The 26,518-nt window shown below is 50.9% G+C and overlaps 1 protein-coding gene across 6 annotated transcripts in view; it reads right to left on the bottom strand.

Moving 5' to 3' along the window:
• Positions 1 to 26,518, bottom strand: part of CTIF (cap binding complex dependent translation initiation factor) — a 283,525-nt gene that overhangs the window by 165,632 nt on the left and 91,375 nt on the right. For all 6 annotated transcript variants that reach the window (XM_046025092.1, XM_046025096.1, XM_046025097.1 and 3 more), the window contains 3 exons: positions 11,258 to 11,331; positions 9,994 to 10,098; positions 4,277 to 4,352 (listed from right to left, as the gene is read on the bottom strand). In XM_046025092.1, the coding sequence (XP_045881048.1) occupies positions 4,277 to 4,352; positions 9,994 to 10,098; positions 11,258 to 11,331 (255 nt within the window). The remainder of the gene's footprint in view (positions 1 to 4,276; positions 4,353 to 9,993; positions 10,099 to 11,257; positions 11,332 to 26,518) is intronic.

The following is a 26,518-nucleotide window of genomic DNA, read 5'->3' as shown; positions in this document are numbered from 1 at the left end:
CTGGCCCCAGTCAAGCCTTCAGATGACTGCAGCCTGGGCCATCAGCCTGACGACAGCTTCAGGAGAGACTCCTTGAGCCAGAACCCCCAGTCAAGCAGTTCCCAGATTCCTGGCCTCATGAATGTACGCGGGATGGTAAATGTCTGTTTTTTTCTTTTTTTTTTTTAAGCTGTTAGATGTTGAACCATTTATTATGCAGCAGGAGATAATTCATGCAGTGGGTCTAGGGTAAGACCAGAAAGCTGCAGACTTAAAAGCTTCCCAGGCAGATCTCATGTGCAGCCCAGGTTCAGTACCATGGGTTTAGGGACCTAACTGCTCCGAGTTTTCCGGGGGCAAAACTGACTCACAGTGGCATGTGTGCATGGGAGCATCAAAGCCCGGACGGCTGTGTGGACCCCCATTGCACATGGAGACGAGGGTGGGGGAGACCTCCACAACCAGCAGCCCCTAAGACTGTCAGTGTCAGACGCGGCCCCGGAGAACCAGGAGTGCTTGCTGACTTACTGATCCCTGGAAGAAAGAGAGAAAATGTGGAATATGCCCTGGCCTGATGATTCTCACCATCGGGTTAGTAGTAGAACCATTTCCTCCAATGAAACAATTCACAGTAGACTGGTTTAGAGACACCAGCAGAGCAGTTCACGGTGAGCCCAAGTAGGGGCCGCTGACACTGTTTCTCCAGCCTCCCCACTCCTACCAGGACTCCCAAGGCAGCTCTGAAAAACCCAAGAGCTTCACAGTTTGCAGACCTGTGGTCTGGTCCAACTGAGTCATTCTACGGATGAGTAAACTGAGGCAGAGGGAGGGGAGGTGACAGCATTTCTGGGGCGGAAGTCTGCAGCTTGACTCTCCTGACTTCTAGTGCAATCTTTCTGCACTGCCTGGGAGGTCACTTAGGAAAAGTGCCCAGGGTGGGACACAGGGAACTGCTCCCTCTCCCGCCTCTGAACCAGGCCAGGGGAGCCCACCCTGGGAGGGAGCACCGGGCACTGTTCTCAATGCTGCGCATGAACTCAGTACTCAATCTTCGCCAACGCCCCTCTGAAGGAGAGACTGCCATTATCTTCATTTTACACAGGAGGAAACTGAGGCAGAACAAGGATAAGTAATTAGCCCAGTTCCTTGGCTTAGTCAGTGGCAGGGCCAGGATGCCATGAAGTCTATGTCTGGGGTCCAGACGCCAAGCCCTTAACTCCTGAGCTCTGCTGCCTCCCCCAGACAGGGGCACAGCTCTTCCTGCCCTTCAAACAGAAATGAAAGCCCCTCCACTCTGCTCTGCTCCCCAGGGAGCTAGGAGACAGGCACCAAATAGGAGAAAGAGTTCATACCAATTACCTTCCTGGCCAGGATGTCCCCTACTTCTGGCTCAAAGGCCACCAAAGGGTCAACACCTCACCTAGGCCAGGGGAATGTGGATTCTCACTTGGATCTGTATCTCTCAAACAATTTTTTCTATCAACCACGAATGCTGTAAGCATTTAGGAATGGAGCAGTAAAATAGTAATTTCTGAGGACTTTATCCTTTTATCTTTTGCACCAAAGCTAGCTTTATATTAGCGGTGATAACTGAATACAGATCCAGCCCAGAGGATGCTCCGTGCACTGGGATACTCCATGCCACTGAACTACACACCATGGCTGAAGATACAGATTCTTTTTTCTCCCAAACTTACAGGAAAGTTGTAAGGACGATACAAAGAATTTCCCTATGCTCCTCACTGAGAGTCCCTGACTGTTAAAGCTCACCATTTGCTCTTCAGTTCATCTTTGCATCTACATACCCATTATTTTTTCTTTCTCTAAACATTTGAGGACAAGCTGCAGACAGGAAGCCCCATATCCCTCAAATCCTCTACTGTGTATTTCTCAGAAACAAGGACACTTGGCCATATAGCCATCATCTAGCCCTTCAGGTCAGGACACTGACACCCAGGCATCACTACTGTCCCCTTCCCCAGATCCCCATTCACATTCTCCAACTGTCTGATAAAGTCTTCTGGTCCAGGACCTCAGAAAAGAACACACATGGCTTTCAGTCTGCCTCTTCAGGCTCCTCCGACCTGGAAGATTCCTCAGTCTTTTCCTGTCTTTCATATACAAGCAGTTCAAGGGAATGGTCCTTACATTTGTTTCCTTATGATCAGACTCCGGCCATGCGTTCTCAGCAGGAGGCCCCTCGGAAATGCTGTTGGGTATTTTCCACACAGCACACGGCGGCTACCCATCCTGTCGCTAATGATATTAACCTCAGTCATATGGTCAAATTAGACTCCGGCAGGTTTCTCCACCAGAAGGTCACACATTTCCCTTTGTGATGAGGTGAGCCCTATGTGTGCTCCAGTCTGGTGCCTGGAAGAGAATCTCTAGACTGCCACACAGGGGGTAGTAGTCTACACAGAGCCAGGTGGTCTCAGTGAGCTACGGGGACAGAGTTCAAAATTCAGGGAGTCTGAGGCAACTGGAATTTGCAAGGCAGAGCACCAGAGAAGAGAAATCCAGAAGTCTGCAGACCATCGTGTCTCTGGCTGAGCACTAATTTGTGCATGTGTGTGGGGAAACTTCCAGAGCCAGTAGAAGGCTTCCTAAAAGGAATGGGCAAAACAATCCCCTGAGATCACACAGGGCTAGAAACAGTCTGTGTTCCCAGTGGATGAGGTAGAAACACTTCCACTGGGAAGCAATCTCAGAAGGGTATTGACTCAGTAGTGGAGTAAGACGTATCGTAGACTAAAGGTCTTCCACTAACGGGGCTTTAAAAACAAGCCTTGAAAGATCAAACTCTTCTGAAGTAACTTAACTGTGTTCCAGAACAATCCCCCAGATACGTAAATGAATACCAACAAAAATCCAGCACCGACCAATGTAAAATTCCTAATACCTGGCAACTAATCTAAAATCAACAGGACACATACAAAAATATTTCCAGGAGAAAAATCAATGAATACAAACAGACATTGAAATGACATGGATGGCAGAAGTAGTAGAGAAGAACCTTAAAACAGTTATTATAAATATATTCTTTATGCTCAGGGAGATTGGAGAAAGCATGGGCATGAAGAAGAGAGACATGGAAGGCAGAGAAAAAAAGATCTAAACAGAACTTCTAGACATGAACAACACAATATCTGAAATGAATAATATCCTAGATGGTATTAATGGTAGGTGAGGCTTTGCAAAAAAAAAAAAAAGACTAATGAACCTGAAGACACAGCAATGGGAACTATCCAAAACGAAGCACACAGACAAGAAAGACTTAAAAAAAAAAATTAGCAGAGTTTGAGGAGCCATGGGAAAATAGGAATAAGCACAGCAGACATATCATTGGAATCCCAGCACTGGGAGGAGACGGTGGCTGAAGTTTTTCCAAATTTGATGAACAGATCTAAGAAAGTCAATAAACGCCAAGTGGAAGAAACAAAGAAAAAACCAGCTCAAGGTCCATCGTCTTCAAATTGCCGAGACCTTGACTGGGCATTTGATCACCTCGCATTAAATGGGCCCGAGGCATGAACACTGAACCCACAAAATGGGACAGGCACAAAGGGAGCAGGGAGAGAATGGGTGAGGGTGAAGCGGCACGAGATTCAGGTGGGAAGGAAAGCGGGATGTGGTGAGTGTGGTGACGCATCACTGGCGGGGTGGGCTCAGTCACCTTGGAGACTGGTTCTCACTCGGCTGTGGCAGGTCCCAGTGCCGTGGCCGGATGCAGATTCCTACTATTTCTGCACCAGAAGCATCTAGAGAACTCAGATGTGCTCTTTGCTGAGTGGATCCTATTGTCCCAGAGCCTGGCTTAATTCAGGGAAGGGAGCCCAATCGATGATAAAATCAGCAAGCACAGAGGACACCTGGAGGCTGGCCGGACAACTCCACTTTTCAAAAGCCTAAAAATAGCCCCGACCATGCTGGAAATCCCAGCAGTCCCACCAGTCCCACTAGAACACACTGCAGGACGCCTCACCTGCAGAGACTTCAGGTCAAGGGACAAAAAAATTTCCAAGTGCTCTGAGTTGCCAGAGCACGGCCCCGTTTCACCTCTGGGGGCTCTCAGGCCTGCCACCGACGCCTACAGCACAGCCAAGAGTGTGCTGCCACACGCATCACCCTGGGACAGCCTGGCCTTCGGCGGGCACCCACCCTTGCCCACCTACTGCTGCAGGGACACCCAGTTCCACGCTGCTGGAGCAAGGGGCCAAAAGAACATGTAGGCTCTGCCCAGACCGAGGATCCGGACCTGGCTGGAGGGGTTGGAGACTCTGCTCCTGTTACCTACCTGCCAGGCTGGGAGAACCTTCTCGATGTCGTTCAGGTTGATGCTATCCCCATCTTCTAGCTTCCCTTTTCCACACCTGGACCAGAAAAGACAGAAAGACACTGTAAAGTTGGCAGGTTTATGCATCCTATCCCGGCCCGGCAAGGAGAAAGAGCAGACATCTGGCCCTGCCTCCCGAAGGCCTGCAGGATTGGTCGGTCCCATCCCATCTCCAGGAAACAGCCCTGGAGAAGCATGTCCTCCTTCCCCGGGCCTGGCAACATGGGCCCTGCCTCGGGAATGAAGGGCGTTGTACAGGTGGGAGTGCTGGGATGAGTCCAGGGGCAGGGAGCACTAATGTGACATCCAACGGGGAGGTTAACAGAGGTCCCAGAGCTCCCTTTGATCCTTCCAGGCAAAGATGCTAAGTTCCTTGCTGACGAATACCCCCAAACCTGTCACAGCTCCTGCAAAAGCCCATCATCTCCCCCATTATACCAGAGGGACAACGAATGAACAGAAAGACTAAGCAACTTCCTTGAGGTCACACAGGCCCGCAACAGGGATTTCGCCTTCCTCGGCCTGCCTCTGGGCCAATCCAGCAAGCCCTCTCAGATGCTGATGCTTTGTCTTCATGCCCTCTGCAGGCAGCCCTACCATCGAGCTGGCCTCGATCCGCTACCCATCACTCACGTCTTCTGCGATTGAAAGACTCTGGGACCAGACTGCCAGGGTGGAACCCCAGCTGCATCCCTTATTAACTGGGTGATCCTATGTGACTCACTTAACCTCTCCAGAGGTTCTGGGGATCAAAAGTAGTGGCAGGAGGATTAAATCAGTTCATGTATCTAAGTGTTTAGAATCATGCCTGGTACTCACATACACGCACACCCGTACGCCCCATATACACACATCTGTATTTACATACCATATTCAATGGTACACATATTATTATGGTAACTATGGGCAATAATTACATCAAATCCTAATAAGGCAAATACGGTAAATACATTATTTCCACTAGGGCTACTACTTCTAGTACTAATATGATTTACAACTATCTTACTACTATTCCTACTATTACCGTTTTGCTACTATTTCACTGCCACTGTCTTGGCTGCTGCCGGGGGAAGAGCGCCAGGACAGAGACTGATTAAGAGCCTAGACTCTGGAGCTGACCTCAGCCCACGCAAGTTACTCACTTCTCTGTGCCTCCTAGTTCCCGCAATCTGTCGAAGTGAGGATAATAATGCTCCCGCCTCCGTAGGCTGGGTGAGTTTTAAATGATGTGAGGCGAGCACTTGGAATGGTGCCCAGGACGGATTAGTGACCACTGCTCTCATTGTTATTATTAGGGACCCAGGCTCTGTGAGGGCTGCCCGGTGTGATAGCCACAGAATTTTCCAGCTGTAAAATTAATGCAACTCTCAAATTTCAGAGCCTGTATTTGTTCAATATTTACCAAGCATCTGTTGTGTTTTCTGGCCCTGTCAACTTCCCCTGGAATCATGGAAAAGAAATCTGGTGTAGTTCTGCCCTCCACAACTCACAGCTCTTGGGAAATAAATCAACTCATCTGACAGGGCAGTGAGCATCATCACCAGTAGGGGGCAGCATGTGATAAGCATCTTGAAAGCCTTGCAGCCCGAGGAGCCCAGTGGCTGCAAATCCCAGAAAGGCTTGGGTGGAAGAGTGTAGGAGGACATGATCTACGTCCCTCGTTCAACAAGTGTTTCTGTGTGGGCTCCGGCTCAGGTTGGGCCCCAGTGTAAACAGTGTATAGACTGGGCCTCTCAGGGCAACAGGGCAGCACAGGAACCACAAGGAATGCTGCCCAGACCATCCAGAGACATCCAGAATGGTCTGGGGCAGAGGGAGGGAGGCGGGTCCTGAGCTGGCCAAGCCGAGAATGCAGGAGAATGTCCTGGGCAGAGGGCGGCAAGGCAGTGGCCTGGAGCTAAGCCCAAGTATGGGATGCCAGCGTTCCTGCCAGCGGAGTATGGCGGGGGAGGGGGTGGCTAAGGGGGCAAGATGGTGCTAAGAGTCTGGCCTGAATGACAGCTCGGTTCTGGGAGGTGGAGCTGGGGTGGGAGGGGTGTAAGGAAGGTGTGAGGGGCACGTCACCCCGACTCCAGCCTCCTGATGCCCTGGGCTGGAAGCAGACAGGGAGGCGGAAAGAGGTCTGGAAACATCCGGCTACCTTCTCACTGCAGGCTGGCCAGTGAAGGTACCAATGGCTTGCCTCTGTATTTCATACACAGCATGGCAGTGGGAGGGAGGAAGTTGGGGACCATTGGCTGACTGCAATGGCTGACACCCTCTCCCCCAGGTCACGTGTGCCACCCCCCACCTCTGGACTCCCAGCTGCCCTAGGCTCCAAGCACACGCTAGACACCAGCTTAGCTCAGCACAGGCTCAGTCTTTCATCCTCACCTCAGCGGCCCCTGGGGGCAGAAGGGGACCGTGTACAAGGAGGGCTGCTGTCCCGCTAGACCCATCCCGTCTGGGGTTCGGAACTCCCCGGAGGGACTGCAGGTTTGGAGGGCAGAAGGTTGCCACAGACCAGCTGAGTCACTGCTGCCAACAGGGTTTCCAAGGCAACAGCCTTCTCTGATTTCTGTCCTTCCATGGAAACATGGTCTGCGGGAAGCCTTGGCAACCAACCTTGGTCCCCTGCTTCTGAGGGATGCTGCAGTGGCTGGGCATGTGGTGTCCGTCCCCAGTATGGCTGGCCTCTAAGGGCGACACAGTTCTTGCCGCGAGGTGGCCACTGGACGTTACACTCAGGATCCCCACCCCCGAAACCTGGGGGGCCCAGGTCTCACCTCTGCTTTATCCCATTCTAATAGGGCGCCTCCATGCTGAAGGCCACCTCTCCTCTCTACCCAAGCAAAAATGCTCTAGGGAGTTCTGATGGAACCCACACAGGGGGGACAATGGAAAAAGGAGCCGTGGTGAGAGCCTGGGGTCCCCTGGGAGAGTACAGGCAAGTGATGGGTCCTTCCCCAGAAAAATTTCCAGAAGCACATGAGTTTGCACGGAATTTTAAGGGGCTTAAGCTGCTTCGCGGATACTCTGGTGTGGTGACCTGGGCACTGGATGGCATCAGAAGGCCTTCAATCATGGCTCGTCTACTTGGGCAAATTAGTCTGCCTCTCTGAGCTACATTTCTCTCCTCTCTGGAATAGGGACAAGAGCATCTCCCTCTCCAGGCTGTTGCTCATGATCCTGGTGAGACCAGAGTGGCCAGAGAAGGGGTGCCTGCTAGGGTGGGGTGGGGAGCAGGTGAGAGGCAGTTATGTTTAACATAACCAATAATCTCAGTTATGTTCAGATCTGCAGTGACGGGAGCCGGGAATGAACAGGAAGGGATTGGAAGGAAAAGTAAAAGTCATCAGCATAATAAAAAAAAAAAAAAAAGGAGAACAACCGGTGTTGGCAAAGATGTGGAAAAATCAGAAGCCCTGCGCATTGCTGGAGGGAAAATATTCAGCCTCAGTGGAAAATCGTTTGGCAGTGCCTCAAAAACTTAAAACATGGAATTACTACATGTGGTCTTGTGATTTATAGAAGGTATATTTGGTCTTTGTCTCCAGTCCTGGTACAGAGCTCCTAAAATCCTTGGAATTCCTTAAGCCCAGACAGAGATAATGGTGTCTTTTGTTATGTTAATGTGGTGACTCTGGCAAAGACACTTAGGGAACCTAAGGAAGGGGCCTGTTTGACCGGGGACCTAACTTTGTGATGGGAGGGTTAGCATTTCCAGTCCTAACTCTGACTTTCAGGGAGGGGAGAGGGGCTGGAGGTGGAATCAATGGCCAATGGCCAGTGATTCGGTCAGTCATGACTGTGTAATGAAGTCTCCAAAAAAGCCCCAAAGGAGAGGCTCTGGAGGGCCTTGGGGAGGAGCTCACGCAGGGATTCTGGGAGACTGGCACTCTGGACAGGGCACGAAGCTCAGCAGCTTTCCCCATCCCTCCTATGCATCTTTTCCATCTGGCTGTCCCTGAGTTACATGACTTTATATCAACCAGTCATCTAGTGAGTACAGTGTTTTCCCAACTCCTGTGCCCCCCCCCCATACCCAGCCAATCCATAGAAGTCAGCGAGGGGGTCACTGGAACCCCCTACCTAGAGTCAGAGATCTGAAGCACAGGTGACAGCCTGGCCTTTTGACTGGCATCTGCGATGGGGGAAAGGGACAGTGTGTAGGACTGAGCTCTCAACCTCAGCCTGTGGGGTCTGATGCTGTTTCCAGGTACATGGGGTTAGAACTGAGCCAAATCATGGGACTCTCAGCTGGTATCAGAAAACTGCTTGGTGATGTTGGGGAAAAACACACACACATGACAGAATTGGTGGCACAATTGGACCATGTGACTCAGCAATTTCATCCCCAGGCCCAGACCCAAAAGAACTGAAAAGAGGGACTGAAACAAATACTTGGACACGAAGGTTCATGACCGAATCATTCACAACAGCCAGGGCGTGGAAAGAACCCAAATCCCCATTAGCGGATGAATGGACAAACAGGGACAGAGCCACGGGATGGAATATTACGCAGCCACAAAAAGGAACGAAGGGCTGATAGAGGCTACATAATGTGGATGAACCTCAAAAAATTATGCTGAGGGAAAGAAACCAGAGTGCAAAGGCCTCGTATGATCCCATTTCTAGAAACCTGCAGAAGAGGTAAATTCACAGAAACAGAAAGCACACTGGTGGTCACCAGGTGTAAGAGGGGGCTGGGGCATAACTACTTAGTGGATCTGATTCTATTCTGGGGCGTTGAAAATGTTCTGAAACTACAGAGAGGTGGTAGTTACCTGTATTATGAAAATATGAAACGAAATGAAACTGGACACTTTAAAATGGTGAATGCATTGCTAAGGGAATTCTAAATGAATAACAATTATTTAAAAAAAAAAAAGAAAGGGCAAAAAAAACCCCCAAAACAAAAACCATCTGTCTTATTCCCCTGGGTCAGTCACATTGCTGTCCTGAGGTCAGCCCAGGCCTGGACGCATCATTAAGAGAAGAAGGCAACAGTGATACATGAAAAAAGCAGAGGATGAGACAACTTGGTATAAAAACAAACACTAGGGCGCCTGGGTGGCTCAGTGGGTTAAGCCGCTGCCTTCAGCTCAGGTCATGATCTCAGGGTCCTGGGATCGAGTCCCACATCGGGCTCTCTGCTCAGCAGAGAGCCTGCTTCCCTTCCTCTCTCTCTGCCTGCCTCTCTTGTGATTTCTCTCTGTCAAATAAATAAATAAAATCTTAAAAAAAACAAAACAAAACACTACCAGTGGTTCTCAAAGTGGGGTCCCTGGTCCGGAGGGACCAGCATCCCCTGGGAATTTGTTAGGAATGCCCATTCTTGGGCCCCACACCAGATCTCCCGAATCAGAGTTCAGGATGCTCTGGCTGTTTTAACAAGTCTCCCAGTGGCCCTGATCAAATGTGCGACCCACTGCACTCGATCGCCGACAAGCAGAGCCGCGGTGGTCAGGAAGGGGAGTGGGCGGTGCGGGTGGGGGAGGTTGGACAGGGAAGGGTGGAGGGGTTCCGGAGAGAGGCCAGTGAGTCTGCGGTTCTAGGCAGAGAGCCTCTCTGGACATCAGCCACCTGTGTGTCCCCAGTGCAGCAGAGATGTTGGTCCACCCAGGGAAAGGTCCCTGTCGACCCCCGGATGGCTGCAACCCCCCCCCCCCCCGTAAGAGCCCCTGGTCACTGCTTACCCTTCCCGGTCGATATGCGGCAGGGGCTGCTTGGGCGGGTGTCTCAGCTTCCGGTGGAACTGGGTGAAGTCCAGCTTTTCGGGCTGCAGGTCCCAGGTGGCACCACTGGGGGACGAGAACAGGTAAGGAAGGGAGGTAAAGGGCGACCAGCGCAGTTGCTGATGGGCACCAGACAAGTAGGCACAAGCCTGGCGGGGAGCATCCTCACAAAGAGGTGGGCAGGACGGGGAGGGCACCCACCAGCCAAGGGCAGGGTCGACAGAGACCCCTCACTCAGAATGGAGCCTTGGTGTCAGCTCTGCTCACAGACACGGGGGCAGGAGGCCGTGTGCCAAGCCCTCACCTCTCTTCAACCCCGCCACACCGTAACGTATGGCAGTAAAACACAAGTGTCAGTCTGAGGCCTATCGTACAGTGGTCCCCCTACATTTGAGGACGGCTGAAGAGAAAGGAGGCCAAAAACCAGAAGCTTCTGACAGTGGCTCAAAATGGCGGCAAGGCGGCTCTGAGGAGATAAGGAAAGTGCCAGGAGGCCGGGTGCCGCCAGCCCCAGTCCCAGGAGACCATGGTGCTTCCATTCTGTGCAAACTGGAGTCTGAGCCAGGGATAGGCCTGAAGCATGCCCAGTGTCCAAGCCGGCGGCACAGTGGAACTCAAGGGTAACAACCATCCACAGTCGGAAGCCATCCCTCCCCAGAGGAATGAACGTATGGTAGGTTCCCATTAGCAAATCTTTCAAGGGCACCATCCCCACATACTGAGGTAGCCCTGGCCAATACCTGTTCTTCCAACCTGGTCTATCAGGAACCTTCCAGAGTCCGAACTACTGAAAACCCTTCCCTCCTCCGGGCCTCCCTACAGCCATAGCCCCCACTGCCTGCTAGGTGCCATTTTCCTCTGCTCGTCCAACCACCCGTCCACCCCCTGTCTTCTCTCCCTCTTTCCTGTGGTTGAACTATTAGCATCTGTCTTCTCTTCCCCCTCAACCCTCTCTCAGCCTCCCTTTCCTTCTCTCTCTCTCTTTCCCTTGGATTCTCCTTTCCCCTTATTTTCCTTCCTTCCATCTCCATTCTCTCTCTCTGACCTCCTTCCTCAGTGGTCTCATCCTTTCTACTCCGCCCCCTCTTTGTTTCTCTCTACTTCTTGATCAGTGAACACTCAACATTTACTTAACTCCCGAAGACCCCAAGGGGCTTCTATAAGGACAAGAAGCTGGCGTCCCAGCCAGGGGCTTATGCCACAGACAAGAGGAAGGGGAGCTTACCTGAAGGAATCAAAGGTGTTGGCTGCCCAGATATCCGTGCCCAGCATGTCCAGAGAGTTGTCTTTGCTGCCATTCTGGAAAAGACGGGGGATGAAAAGGGTGGCGTCATTTCCTAGTTGAGGACACTGAGAACGAGTGGGCAAAGGTCCATTCACAGAGAGGGCTGCAGAGGCCTTCCCTCTCCCCCCTCGGTTGGTCATTCTGGGCAGCCTGTGGGCTTGAGAGAGCCCCTGGAGTGAGCATCCTGGCTGGTGCGCCTAGTAAGAGTCACAAGGACCCCTGGCGTCCCCTCAGGCATAGGCCCTCACTTCGATGGTATCTGACAACTGCGCAGGCAGGTAGAGAAATAGCGTGGGTCTCTGCTGCCCTCAGTCCATCGCTCTGTACTCAAAGCTGCCACACTAATGAGTTGCTGTCACCATTGCCAGCCTGATAGCAGTGGCTTCTTCCCAGGCATGGAGATTCTGCAAAGCCAACCTGGTGGCAGGTCCGTTGAGGGGCTGACTTTCTCTAGGGTTAAGGCCCCACTTCCCAAACCAGGCAGCACAGAGAGGCCCCCATTGACCAAGGTTACGTACACCAGCGATTGAATTCTCTAAGTCAACCCCCTCCAGTCTTTGTCCTCCAATGTCCCCTACATGATCTATCCCGTAGACAGAAAGCACTTTATTCCACCCAGTCTCCACAATTTGGCTTCTCTGCCCCTTGATTAACGATCTCTCAAGTTCTCTGGCAACTTGCCTTCACTCCTGATGTCATCTGTCCCTCGTTACCCCGACAGTCCACTCTCATCACCAATACTTCCACCTCCTTTACATCTGGGAGTGTGCACGCCTCATGACCCAGAAGTCACGCCCAGCTACAAACACAAGTGAAATGTGCGCAGATGTTCCCCAGCAGCGTGAAGCACAGAGGTACAGAACAGCCCTACGCATAATACATCCACGCTTACTGGAAGCTGACCAGACACGTAAATTGTGGTATATTTACATACTGGAATATTACACGGCAGGGAGAATGAACAAATTAGAGCAATGTACAACAGCAGAAGTCAATCCCCCCAAACACAAAGTAGAACAGAAGAACCCAGACACAAAAAAGTATCAACTCTATGACTCAGTTTATATCAAGTTCAAAGACAGGCAAATTAACTAACCTGAGGAGATAGAGTTTATATAGAAGCCAGGGGGGCCATGGGGGAGCTGGTAATGTTCTGTTTCTCGATCTGGGTGCTGGTTACATAAATGTGTTCAGCTTGTGAAAACCCACTGAACTGTACACATGTTATATGTGCATATTTTCCATGTGTGTTAGGGCCTCCTGGTTAGATTCCTGGTAGCATCCCGTCTTTATGACCGATCTCTCCCCAAACCTGCCACGTCTCAGGTCCTTTAGCTCCTACACTGGATAAGCTTCTTTTGAGACTTTGCCATGAGGCTAGGCCTGGCCAGACACTGAAGACGCAGAAGTGGAAAAGTCACAGGTCCTGCCTGCAAAGAATGGTGTGTGATGACACACATGTAATAAAAAATTACAAGACAGTGTGATATGTACAGTGATTCAAGGGGCCACAGTAGCACAGGCAAGTTTCCTGGGGACTCCCCTTGAACAGGGCATGCAAGTATCCATGAGGGTCATGCAAGCAGAGGGAAAAGCAGGGACAGGGTCATCCTGGCAAAGGGGTTGGCGTATAGAAACAGCAGGACACACAGGGTATTCTAGATAACTTTAGGGGCTCTGTGGAGCACAACAGTCTGGAGAGTGTCCAGGGGTCCCAAGCCCTAGGTGAGTTGGTGATTTCCAACATGACCCACTCTGTTCTGGCCAGGATTTCCTAGAGGCCCCACAAGTGCTCCTCAGTGACTGTTGGGGTTGCATGGTGGCCCTCTCCAATTTGTATGTTGAAGTTGTAACCCCCAGTACCTCAGAATGTAACTCTACTTGGGAATAGGGTGGTTACAGATGGAATTAGTTAAGATGACATCACACGGGTGGGCCCTAACGCAGTATGCCTGGTCTCATTATAAAAAGAGGAAATTTGGACACAGAGACAGACACACACAGAGGGAGGACGCCATGGGGAAACTGGAGTCATGCTGCCACAAGCCGAGGAACCATTGGGAGCTGGGAGAGAGGCCTGGACCAGATCCTTCCTTGGTGCCTTCACAGAGATCATGGCTCTGCCAACTCCCTGATTTCAGATTTCTGGACTCCAGAACTGTGGGATTACAATACCTTTCACTGGGTCGACCCAGTTTGGGAATCAGAAATGTAAAATCAAGCAGCCCTAGCAAACTAATATGGCAATCAACCATCCATCTGTCTACAAATTCCCTTTGTGAGGGTGGTCAGTCATGTCCCTTCCTCCCGCAGTCACCAGTTGCCTCTGCCCCCAACCCTGTGACCTTCTCCTGTCCTCACAGCCATACCCAACACCTGAGGCCTAGGGTTTCCCAAAGCCTACGAACACAGCAGCCTGGGTAGACAAGCCCAGAACCAGGCCGGCTCGGGCTGGTTTCTGACTCCCAACATCCACCCCCCAGGGGCCAGCCCCTGAGAAGTCCCATGTGCTATTTTCCCTGGTGGCCACTCCCCTGCAGACAGCAGCCAACGCTGCCCCAGAACCTGTTGAACAAAGCCGCTGTGGACTAGAAAAGAACCTGAAATGGGCTTGGTGACCCCGCCCCTACCTCTCCCAGCGACTGCAGACACCAGCATCTTGACAGAGAAGGCCCATGATGGGGAGGGGAGGGTTTGGTTTTGTTTTGGATTCTTCTCATTTCCTTCACGTTGGCCAGAGCTATTAAGCACATTCTCCTCCCTTACTGTACCGTACTCAGCATGCCGGACTCCCTGGCTCCTCACGTGGAAACCAACCTAGTTTCCAGGGAGAGCAAGCAGTTTGCAGGTGCATTTCAGCCTTTAATCAATCAAAAGGAGAGGGAACACATGGGCTAGTGGAGAGGATGAGTAGCCCAGCCTCCCAGTACAGGGGCCCAAGTGCTCAGCCCCTTGCAGACACCGGCAGGAGACAATGAGGGGCTGTGGGGAAAAGGGAGAGCAGTAAATGGGGGGCGGGGGAGTGGCTGAGGGAACAAAGGGGAGTGGGCATGACCTCAGACCTCCTCAGTAAAATCAGGACTGGCCTTTCTCGGTGGCATCACCAGCCAGAAGCCCTAGGTTCTAAGTGACAAAGCTTTCTCCTCCGTCCCCATGCCCTGAGAGCTCCTTCTCTTTCCACTGTGCCACAATCCTCTTGTGAGTCAACCACATTTACTCAGGCCATAAGCCTCACCGTATGGTGCCAGATGGCAGTTCTGTACACCTGGGTCTTTCCTACCTACATCTGTCCAGTCCCATGGTCCCACGATCCTTTTCATTATTGGCAGTGTCCTACCTACCCGATCTTGCTCCTCGCCTGCCCATCTCCTTCAAAGCTTGCCTCCTCCAGGAAGTTCATCTGATCCCCCAACCTGCAGTCACCACGCTCTGTCCTGAATGTACCACCCATGCAGATGAGGTGCGGCAGCAGAGCTCTCCTGTGGCAGTTCTCACTCCATCTGCTTATAGAGACCCCTCCCCTGCTCTAGATCAGAGACCCTGGCTGGCAGGCACCTCCCTGGACCCCCATGGCTCTTTGCTCACTGCCTACAATGTGTCTGCTGAACGGACTTTCACCTCAATAAACTTCCACTGTCTTCCCCAAGCCTGTGTTTTCCTCCTGCCACAGTGACCTTGCCTTGTGACCTCAGTGAAGTCTGGACTCGAGATTCTTTGTATTTAAGTAAAGTGGTCTCTGAGAGTACAATGCTGTGTGCTCCAGATGGGTTTCTTCTGGCACGCACGCTACCGCCAAGCCCTTTCCCACCAGTGGCAGACATCGCTAATCAATTACAGCATCATTTAGAGTCTTCCAATTAGCTGACTGCTAATGTTCCAGATCACTCCCTCCCCCTCCCTTCTTGAGTTGTTTCATCATCCTCCCCATCCCAACTCCTGGAGCCTGGCTTGCTTCAAATGCAACTCTGAAATTGCACATGGTTAGAGAGACACACAATCAACCCCCACAAGGAGACAGCTCCCAGGCCTCCTGAGATGTTATCTGGCATGTCCACAACACCCTTTCCAGGCCTCAAACCTCATAATCCAGGCGCATTTCACCTTTTTTTTTTTTTAAGTAGGCTGCATACCCAACATGGGGCTTGAACTCGTGACCCTGAGATCAAGAGTCACACGCTCTATTGACCTAGCCAGCCCCCGTGGGTAGTAGAGCATTTCAAATGCAAAGGTCAACAAACAAACAACAACAAATCAAATAAACAAATAAATTCTGCTTCTGAAGTGTGTGTCTGAGACCTCACCCAGAGCGAAGTTCACTGTCCTTCAGAGTAGCACACAAAGTCTCTTTCCCCGATCCCCGATGCTTTAGATATCCAACTGATGGCACCTACAAATTCAGCTTAAGGAGACCATTGCTTGTCAATGGTTTCCTTATAAGAATGGTAAATCTTGGGGTGCCTGGGTGGCTCAGTTGGTTAAGCATCTGACTTATAATTTCAGCTGAGGTCATGAGATCGAGCCCTGTGTCAGGCTCCACGCTTGGCAGGGAGTCTGCTGGAGATTTTCTCCCTCCCTCTCCCTCTGCCCTTTCTCCAACTTGCACACTCTCTCTCTCTTTCAAATAAATAAATTAATTAAAAAAAAAAAGAATGGTACATCTTCAAGGCAAGTTTTTTCCCCTAAATTGTTTTCTTGCAGTAAAATGCAGATAACATAAAATTTACCATCTTAACCATTTCCAAGTGCAGAGTCCAGTGGTGTTAAGTACGTTCACGTGGTTGTGCAGTCCTCATTGCCACCCTTCTTCAGAACTCCTCTCACCCCGTAAAACTGGATCTCCAATCCCACTGGATGCTAGCTCCCCATCTGCTCTCTCCCGAACCCCACCGCCTTCCTACTTTCTGTCTCCATGATTTGCACCACTCTGATACCTCCCCTGAATGAAATCACACAGGATTTGTCTTTTTGTGACCAACTGACTTCACTTAGCATAATGTCCCTGAAGCCCATCCACGAGCCCAAGTGGGTTGTAAGCTCCTTGACTAGAGCAGCTACCCTCTTTTCTTGGGCCTCCACAGTGGCCAAGCTAGGCACACAGTCTGCCTCCGATGCCTGTCAACTGATTAAATAGATTCTACCTGCCGCTTTTGAGCCTAAATGACGGAGTCACAGACTGGGTGTCAAGATTGATCTACTGACCTAGGATTCAAGGCCACTGAAGAGAGAGGCACGAGGGCAGGAGAGAGAATGACTATGATAAAGGGATGGGAAGGTCAGAGCCAGGAAAAGAATAATGTGGACAGGACCCCGAAGCTGTGTCACTTGGCAGCCCAGGAGGAGTGATGGCCCTGGGAAAGAAGGATGGTCCTTAGGCCACTGAGCTGGAGGTGCCAAGGGCTGTGAACCAGCGGTTTGGCCGGTCTGTGCCGAATGGGACAGGAAGGTAACCCTATTAACAGGTGAGAGGGCAAGCCTGGAGAAGCTCTCGATGGAAGTCTGGGTCCCAGGGGCTGACCTATTTATTGTCACTCTATTTGACACAATATGCATAGCATATAACATGAATCTGGACGTTTCCTCAGAGCTGTTGCAATGGAATGTGACAGGCATATAATGATGCACACAACCGATTCTCAGCAGGGGCTGGGGACATTGCCTGGCACTTGGAAGCAAAATCAATTTCCACCAAATCAGCCCAGAGAGGACAGAACCGCACCTGCTGAGCCTTCCTATGCTGTTCCTTGTCAGTGTTGAGGTAGTGGCCCCGGGCACTGCCCAGAGGGGCTGGGCCTCACCGGGAAGAGCTAAAGCGAAACCAGACCACCAGGAACCAAGAGCTTCACACGCGCATCCCTAGCACCCCAGCCGTGCGCTGGCAGCATCCAAGCTGACCAGGAGGCTTCAGATCCCATCTAAGCCCGTGAAGTGTCCCGATAGTCCCCCTTTCCTGAGTTCTGGACACCAATCCTCAAACCTTGCAACACCCCCCAACCTACATGCCACCTGCCCCACAAAACCCTCTTACGACTGCAGACAGATTCATCCCTGCGCCCAAGGAGCTTGTAGGTTACCACGGGGCGGGGCCTTCCAGAAAGACCCAGAGACAGGCAGACGGCAGTCTGATTTCTGGAACCTCCCACCTGGAGCCAGAACCACCTCACTCTCCAAACCACCCCTTACACTGAGGAGCCACGTGAGCGGCGAGGACAAGCAGAGGACAGAGCAGAGGGTGACCGGGGCCTGGCTTGTTCCCAGGCCCTCCCTGCACTCTCGAGCCTTAGCTTCCCCGGTGCACTAGTAATGCGTGGTGTCAGTGGGAAGGGCTCTGAGGTCACACTGTGCTGCCCAAGATACGGGATTCTATTCCTCTTCGGACCACTGTGCTTTTCCTGGACTCAGAGAAACAAAGGTCCTCCCTGCCCCCTGTCTTTGACAGGAACAAGCTTCAGACCCCTCCTTTCTGCCCCTTGGCAGTGTCCTTAAAGCTTGTGCCCCAGGAACCCACAGCACATCCAGCGCTTCCCAACTCTGACTGCATGGTTTCCCAGTGGTGTTCTAGAAACACAAACCTACTGGGTCTCAGATGTCAGTATCCATCAGAGTCATGTGGAGAGAGGAGCATTGCTAGGCTAAATTGAGTGCAGCTGGGGTGGTCCACGAAACACACTTTTAGAAACACAAGATTAGAAGGGTTTTGTGCCCCCCCCCAAAAGTTTCCCTCATCAAACATTTGGGATACACTGGGTTAAAAGATTGTTAAATAACTCATTTTATTACAAAACTACTCAGTACCTTTATCGGCCTTGGATGGATGTTGACCCTTCAAGTAGGTAGTCATATAGTATGCAGTATTCCCCAAATTCCCTTGGCCGAAAACCACCCCATCCTTCCTCTTTATTCCACGGAGCAATTTTTTTTTTTCAGGACCAGGGTTCCACAAAACCTACTTTGGGAAACAGTCTTCTAATATTCTTCCCCAGTGACTCTGCATCCTCTCCACTGGGAACTCTGGCTTCAATTTTGTTGCATCCCTCTGCCCACTTACTCCCCTCGTCCTAGCTGTGGGACCCAGCTTCATTCATTAAACACCTTTGAGCAAGAATCCAGGTGTCCAGGCACTGAGAAGCCCCCCCAAAATCGCACGGGCTTCCTCAAGAACATCTCCATTTGCCATTCAGGTGGCTGGAGCTTTTCTCTGAGGCCCATCCCCGCCCCAGCCCAGGGTTTGGCTGGCCCCTACCCCCCCAGGTCGCTGCAAGGCCGAGGTTCTGAGAAGCCTAATCAGAAGCAACGACCCTTTTGGGTGGATGGTTTTTAGCACTTAAATGCTGCCGAATCCTTCACAACAGTCCCTTTCCCTGGCAATTAGGGGGCCTCATGCCAGGGTGAACCGCGCTGCTCTCAGAACAGAGCACAAAGAGATAATGAGCACTTTAAACCATGTGGAAAAGAAAAGGAAACAGCTTTCCCGTGGGCAGGGAGGCTGGAGCCACCTCTGGGGCCCGCAGGTGTGCACGGCTCCCCCCAGCTTGGGCAGGGCCGAGCAGTTGTGGCGGGGAGCCTGGACGCTGGGCGATGACAACAGCAAAGGCACTGAGGCGGCACCGGCCGAACGCCGGCCATCCTCGGAGCATTTCAACCTGGTTACAACCTTAGGAAGCCCCATTTCACGGATGAGAAAATGGAGGCTCAGAGAACCTGCCTGTGTTCAGAGAGCTAGTTCCCAGGAGGGGAATGTAGACAGCATGGCTTGGAGTTTATGCTCTTACTTGTGGCACCGTGCAGTTCCATGGCACCGTGTAGTCCCATGACCCGACTAAACGGTGACCCCATGGCAGATGGCTGTAAGGCAGTAAGGTATCCATCCCCCACAGACAGCTGGGTTCTCTGAGTCCATCTCTGCCCACGTCTGGGAAGGCAGTGCGGGCGGAGGGAGTAAACCGCCGGCAGTGAAGTGAAGAAGGAATCTGGGGGTGTGAGCCAGTCTGTGTAAAGATGGTGGGGGGCGCGGGGCTCTGTGTCTGAGTGAATGAAACCTGGTGGGAGTGAATCACTGTATGCTAGAAAAACGTGCTAAGTCAGGAGCAGTGGGAAAATAAACCCTCCTCTTGCTGTATTAGTATACAATCACGGAGTGGTTTTTGCTCGTGCCTGTTCCTGTGCGTGTGTACGTAGGTGTCGACAATTTCTGGCTATGAGGGTTTAGAAACGAAGCAGAACTTGACTGAATCAGATATCCGGCAGCAGCAGGACTGCCCGCATTCCCGGGAGGGTCACAGGTGAAGCTCCAGCTAGAGGAAGCTGGGACATGTTGGTTTGGACTTCCCCAGTATCCCTGCTATTTGTCTGTTCTGCCAGGGGACACAGAGGCAGGGGTGGCCAGACTTTGGTCCTGGCCTCCCACAGCTCACAGTCCAGTAGGGGAGCAGCTGTGTATGCACAGCCCGGTGCTGGACACCCTCAGAGGGCTCACTGTCCCAGTCGATCTCCCTTCTCAGTGTAGAATGTTCTTCCACAGATTCTGTGCATCATGAGGGCCAACAGCAAGCCTGACCCTTACATGGGTCCCCTTACTTCAGGGACACAGGTTCCTGGAGTAGCTGATGGGGAGGGTCATCCCTGTAGACAACAGATGTAACTTCTCTCCTTCCTCTCCAAGGACCCTGCCCCAACTCCCCTGCCTCAGCCCCAATCTATCACCCACAGAAGTGGACTAGCACAGCCCTAGTCCTGAGGCTATCATCCCTGCCCTCAAAGGTCTCACATCCAACCAGGAGTCATGGAAACAAAAAGAACAAAGGAAGATGGCATGTGGTCAAGCAGCACATGACACGATGCCTGCCACCTCTGCTGCTGGCTTTGGGGGCTAGACCAGAGGCCTCTAAGACTCCAGGAATACTTTGGGCGAGTAGCAACATGGTTTGGACTAAAAGTGGGGAAAGCAGGACTCCAGGCCTGCAAGCTGCATCCTGGAGGGCTCAGAAGAGTCCTTGGACCTGTGCTGCCCCCTCTGCACCATGAGCCTTTGGATGGGACCATGAACTCCCCACTTGGGTTGGGGAGAGTAGGTGCACCATATGAGACACTGGGACCAAAGGCCCCTAAAGGCATCTCCCGGGCCCAAGCAGGGCCTTCCTACAGGTCATGTCTTAAACTCCCCTGAGGCTCCAATTAAACCAGAATTTGACAAACAGTTCTGTCCTAGTAACTCCGTGTGTGTGTGAGTGTGTGTGCACGTGCGCATTTATGCATATGTGTGTTCAGCACCAAGGACAGCATCCCACATGCTGGTGGGAAAGACAAGGATAGACACCCTCCCCCAATATTTTAATGCCCCTTCAATAGAAGGATCTTTGAGGCAGGGGAATGGCAGAACAAAGACCAGTACAGAGGGCCTCCTGGTGGCACCAGAACTGAGTTCAGGAGCAGGAAAGGGCATTCCTTTCATTCTGGAACTTTCTCGTCTATACATTCATTCTGTCCCTTCCCTCTTTACTAGACCCCACTGTCTTTGAGTTTAAAAACCAAAGGGAGACATAGGCGATAAAGACTGAAGCCTGTGACCAAGTATACTTCTCTGAATCCAATCCATACTCCCCACTCTCTTTGGTTAACTAACTTTGTGCTTTCGGATTTAAAGGACCACGTTACTTGAACTTGTTCTGGCCTGGGCCTCATGACAGGGCCCTTCTGGCTGACTTCCTATTCAGCATCTGCTAAAATAATGGGGGGCCATTCAGGTGTCCTCAGTTGTCCACACTGTCCCACGAAGGCTCCCCCCTAGGCCTTCTTGAAGCTCCCCAGGCCCCAGGGATATTCCCTACCCGTCAGCCCCAGAGTCAGAACCACAGAAGGCCAGGGAGGAAAGGAACTGAGAGTTCATCCGGTCCAAGAGGTGACCCAGGGCTTCTACAGAGGTGTTCCCAGAGCAATGAGGTAGACGGAATGGGAGAGACAGCAGATGGGCTACTCCTTCCTCTACCTTATCAAGCAGTTTTGTCCCTTTCCTTTCCCTATGGGATTTTGCTGAAAGATTCTGATGAAACAAAACGTTCTGTTCTTTAAAAAACTTTACTTTTATTTTAGAGAATTGTAGATTCGCATCTCGCTCTAAGAAATAACACAGAGACCCCCTGTACGCTTTACTCAGTTTCCCCAGTGGGGAAACTGGTAAAAGCATAGCTCAATAGTAAATTCAGGATATTGACGTTGATATGGGCAAGATACAGAACATTTCCATCAGCACAAGGTTCCCACCTGATGTCCTTTTGTCCCAAATCCACTTCATTCTGCCCCTCCCTTCCCTAATCTTGAACTGCTCACCTAGTCCCCACTCCTATCCTCTTGTCATTTTAGGAATGTTATATATACGGAATCAGAGTACATAACTTTGGGGGATTGGCTTTTTTGACTTGGCATAATTCCCTGGGGATTCACACAGGTTCCTGCATGTGTCACTAGCTGATTCTTTTTACTGTTGATCGCCACAGCTTGTTCCAACTGTTCACCTGTTGAAGGACAGCTGGGTGGTTTCCCGTTTAGGGCTTTATGAATAAAGCTGCTATAAACATTTGAGTACAGGTTTGTGTGTGAACATAAGTTTTCATTTCTCTGGGATAAACACCCGGGAGTGAAACTGCTGGATCAGATGGTATTTGCAGGTTTAGTCTTTTAAGAAACTGCCAAATTGTTTTCCAGAATGGCAGCACCACTTTACACTCCTACCAGCTAAGTATGAGTGATCCAGGGGCTCTGTATCTTCACCAGTACTCGGTGTTGTCACTATTTTTTTTTTATTAGCTATTTTGATAGGTGTGAAATCTCTCACTGTGGCTTTAATTTGCATTTCCCTTACAGCTAATGATGTGGCACATCTTTTTTTTTTTTTTTTTTTTTTTTTTTTTTTGTGGGCTTATTTGCCATCTGTACATCCTCTTTCTACAGGGAAAAAAAAAGTCTCTTCATATCTTTTGTCCATTTTCTAACTGCACTGTTTCACATGCTGAGTCTGGGGAATTCTTTATATATTCTGGATACTAGTCCTTTTGCCAGATACATGTTTTACAAAATTTTCTCCCTCTCTGTAATTTGTCTCTTCAACCTCTAAACAGGGGTTTTTCCAGAGCAAAGTTTTTAATGTTGATAAAGTTCAAATTCTTATCTCAGTGTTGACATCTAGTGATTGTCTTTTTTGCCATTTAGTTTGAAGTATTTCTGGTTCTTAGTAAGACATATGAATTTTTTATGATTTTTTATTGCAATGAGGGCACTTCCATGTTATGTTATGAGACACTGAATCATATTAAGTCTTCTGTGTTAACTGGCTGTTTGTGATAACACTGTGGCAGGGAAAGGCGGGGGGCACAGCCTCAGTATTGGGGTGCACTTGTTACTGCTCCATGGAGGCAAGAGTTCCAGGACTCCACAGAGTCCCCAGTGACCCTGCTGTGGCAGTGGTCTCATTACCACTTGGCAATAGTGGAAGTCTCATCTTCCTGTAAGAACTTCCTCTGACACAAGCCAGCAGGGAGAGAAGGGGTGCCTCAGTACTGCTGAGTGGGGGCAGAAGTCCAGGCCCCCACATGGTCTCCAATAATACCATGGGGTGGCCAGGGGCCCTTCTTATGAGCTGGCAGGGATGAAAGGCTCAGCTTCCTGCCTGGCCTTCTCTGACACCACCCCAGTAGGGGTGGGAGGGCTTATGCAACCCTCTGAGAGGGGCAGCCTAGATTCCAAGTGGGTTTTGCTGGTGTGGGTGAGGGTGGACCCACACTTTGTTCTGTGCTACTTGGCTGGAGTAGAGCAGTCATTGTCTAAAACTTTTCTATCTTGATAGGTTGCCCTTTGCCTGGACCTTAGCTTTGAGAGATCAGACTTTTATTGGGACTTTAAAAATCTCTGTCCCCTGCCATGTTCTGGTTACCTCCTTCTTTGGCCCCAAGCATGGGATGTTAGAGGTAAAAAGGAAACCCAGGAAAATCATGACTGCATCCTTGCTCGGGTCCCCCAAACCCTAGCTGGTCTGCCTTCTTATCTCTACCTTTCAGAATCTTATGTCCGTTTTCTATAGAATGTCCAGGATTTTAGTTTTCCTTAGTAGAAGGAATATAAAAAAGAACACCTACTCCATCTTCCCCGAAGCAGAAATCTAGGTCTGTTTTTAACAAAATATTTTGATGGACTAAAGTCTAGATCATCTCCTTTTTCAGAGGGAAATAGGTTACTGCAAGACGATGTGTCTCACCCATGATCGAATAGTCAGTCAGAGATAGTGGGGTTAGAACTCATGTCTCCTTGCTCTCAGTCCGATGCTGTTACCATGACAGCGTGGTGCCTCCTTCCTCTTGCTGTGCATCTGACCTCCTCTGCCCTCTGCAAGGTCCCCCACAGGCACCAGCCCCTCTCCTGCCTATAATCTCATGCTGCTCTGGACTGTTGCTTTCCCACTAGAGAAAGTCTTATTTCTCTAAGCAGACTCCAGATTCTCTGAGGATAGAGACCAGGCCACGTGGCTCATGAAACTGGCAGCGGAGGCTCAGTGGATGGCTGCTGACTGTTTCCCTGCAAGTCAACCATCGGTACTGTTACAAATGTGGTAGCCTGGTTCTTTCAAGTGTGCTAGAGTCAGAAGGTACCTGGAGGACAGGGATAGGTGGTATCTTCTGGAAAATAGAGGCTTACATGCTGGGAACACCAGAGTCTGAAGAATCAGATCACGCAGGACGACTGTGTTCGGTTCAGGGAGGCGTGGGTGGAATCATAGTCAGTAGTTGCAGTGCACCCAGGAGGGTAACCCAGGATGGGACGGGACCCATGAACCATCAGGTCATGTCCCAGACTCTCAGCACTGCAGTGTAAGCGTCTGTCTTCTCCTCTCTAACCTCTGTGTAAATAGAGACAGCACCCATCACCTTTACCATCCCGCTTCCCAGCAAGCTGCCCTCTGTGATGACGTGCTGATTAGATCGAGGTGTGAAAAAACAGATAAATAGAGGAACGAACCAACATAACCACGACCAAGGGAAACAACCGCAGGAATGAGGATATTTAGCTTAAAACACAGACTCTCCATACTGGACTGCCATGGGAGAGCGAACAGCCATGGAGCTGCCCAACAACATTCTGAGATGCCTTTTGAAGGCGTGACCTCCCCATTACTGGAAATGTCCCACAGCTCAACAGCCACATGAGGGGGCTCCTGCACTGCAGGGTTGGGGGTTGGATCAGGTGGCCTCGGACCCTCTGGTCATCCTGAGAGCCCACAGTGGTTTAGGGTAGAGACCTGCTTAGCTCTGGGTCTGATGTGGAAGGAAGAGGTCGGGCCCAGCTCCTGGTGAGCTGCTACCAGAGGTGGCGCATGTGATGGTCATTCTAGCCAGTCACCAGACAGCTCTGGCTTCCAGGATGCTGGGCACATAGTAGGATTATACTTTGTAGGGTGCTTACCCCTTATGGTTGGGTGGGGTCATGTGGGCAGTTCTGGGCCACAGGCTAAGAGGGGAAATGATGTGTATTATATCTGGGTTGCAGTATTGACTTGCCAATGCAAGATCCTCCAGTGGTCCTTTTCTCTCTATCCTGGGGACTGGTGAGAATGACAACTGCCCCATCAAGCTGGGTCCTGGATGGGTTGTTTAAAGTTACCAAGATTCGGGGCACCTGGGTGGCTCAGTGGGTAAGCGTCTGCCTTCGGCTCAGGTCATGATCCCAGAGTCCCGGGATGGAGCCCCGAATCAGGCTCCCTGCTTGGTGGGAAGCCTGCTTCTCTCCCTTCCCCTCCCCCTGCTTATGTTCCCTCTCTCTCTCTCTCTCTGTCAAATAAATAAATAAAATCTTAAAAAAAAACAAAGTTACCGAGATTCAAGGCTGTTTGTTGCTGCAGCATGACCTGGGCTATCCTGACTGATACAAGGGGACGGACTTTACCTGGGTGGGACAGCAGAGACAGAGAAGAGGTACAAGGTGCAGGGGTGGGGCTGCACAGCAGTTCCAGCATCTCAGCTGAGCACACAGACACCTCCGTGTCTACTGCCCTCATTCCCACCACTCCTGTAACACCCAACACGACCACCCACTCCGGTGTATGCCCTCCTGATGCCCTCACACCCCCATATAGCACCCAACTTCAAGCCTTGTGGCTACCATTTCTTCTCTCTTCCCTTCCATCTGATCAAGCATCCTAACCATTCCTGAGGGCACAGATAAGGCCCCATGTCCTGCAAGGCATCTCTCTACCCATAGAGATCAGCAGGGACACTCTCTGGAATGACCGCAGTGTCTGTGGTCAGGAGGTGTCTTTGGGACTTAACTGGGTGCCTTCAGCCTCTTCCATGTTAAGCAGCCTCTACTCCACAGACAGGTAATGAGCCCAAAGGCTCCAGTTCCTCTGTTCTGGCAAGCTCATAGCTGATATTCCATAAATACCGACTAAATAGAGCAAAGTGCCATGAACGGGATATTTCTTGAGTATCCACAGAGGCTGAGTAAAAATTCAGGTACTTCTACTAAAGATATCATAACCGGCTCATAACCAAATACTACGATTACTGGAGGGCAACAAGATGACTGGCAGAAAACTCCTTTTACCCTTTCTTTTTACCCTTTTACCCTTTTACCTTTTCCTGGGTCAGAGGTGAGCCGTGTATTTGAGGCTCACCGCTGCCTACCACCTGCCGTCCCTTGGGTCAGAGTCAGTGTCGGCACCGAGAATGAACCTAGCTACCGGTTAGCAAAGGTGTCAGGGAGGATAAGGGAACAGTGGAGAAATCAGGAAAATCCAGACTTGCTGCCACTTTTAGTGGCTATCTGGATCCCACTGGTCTTTTCTCGAGACCCAGAAAACAATGAAAGAGATTTCCAAAGAGGTTCAGAGAAGTCTGTCATTTTGCAGTAAAGGCGCTGAAACGTGTACCACACCTGGGTCAACATCTGGTTCTCTGGACCGTTGGCACAAGACTCCTCTCACTCCTTCCTGAGGCTTTTGCTAGCGGACATCAGGATGGCACAGGGGAGTGCCCTCCTCTCATCATTTCAGGGAATGTGGGATCCCAGACCATCGGCCAGGACTCAAAGGCATCACTTCTAACACATCCCCACCTTTCCCGGGCTCCGCAGGAAAACTGCCCCATAAGGAGGGGTGCCCATTAGGGTTCCGGTGACGATTTCACCACCTTGCTCAATAGCCAGCACTGCAGGCCAACA

Source organism: Meles meles, chromosome 12 (genome assembly GCF_922984935.1).
Source record: "Meles meles chromosome 12, mMelMel3.1 paternal haplotype, whole genome shotgun sequence".
NCBI classification, from domain to species: Eukaryota; Metazoa; Chordata; class Mammalia; order Carnivora; family Mustelidae; genus Meles; species Meles meles.
The sequence above is the reverse complement of the archived record's forward strand: the minus strand, read 5'-3'. Positions and strand labels throughout refer to the sequence as shown.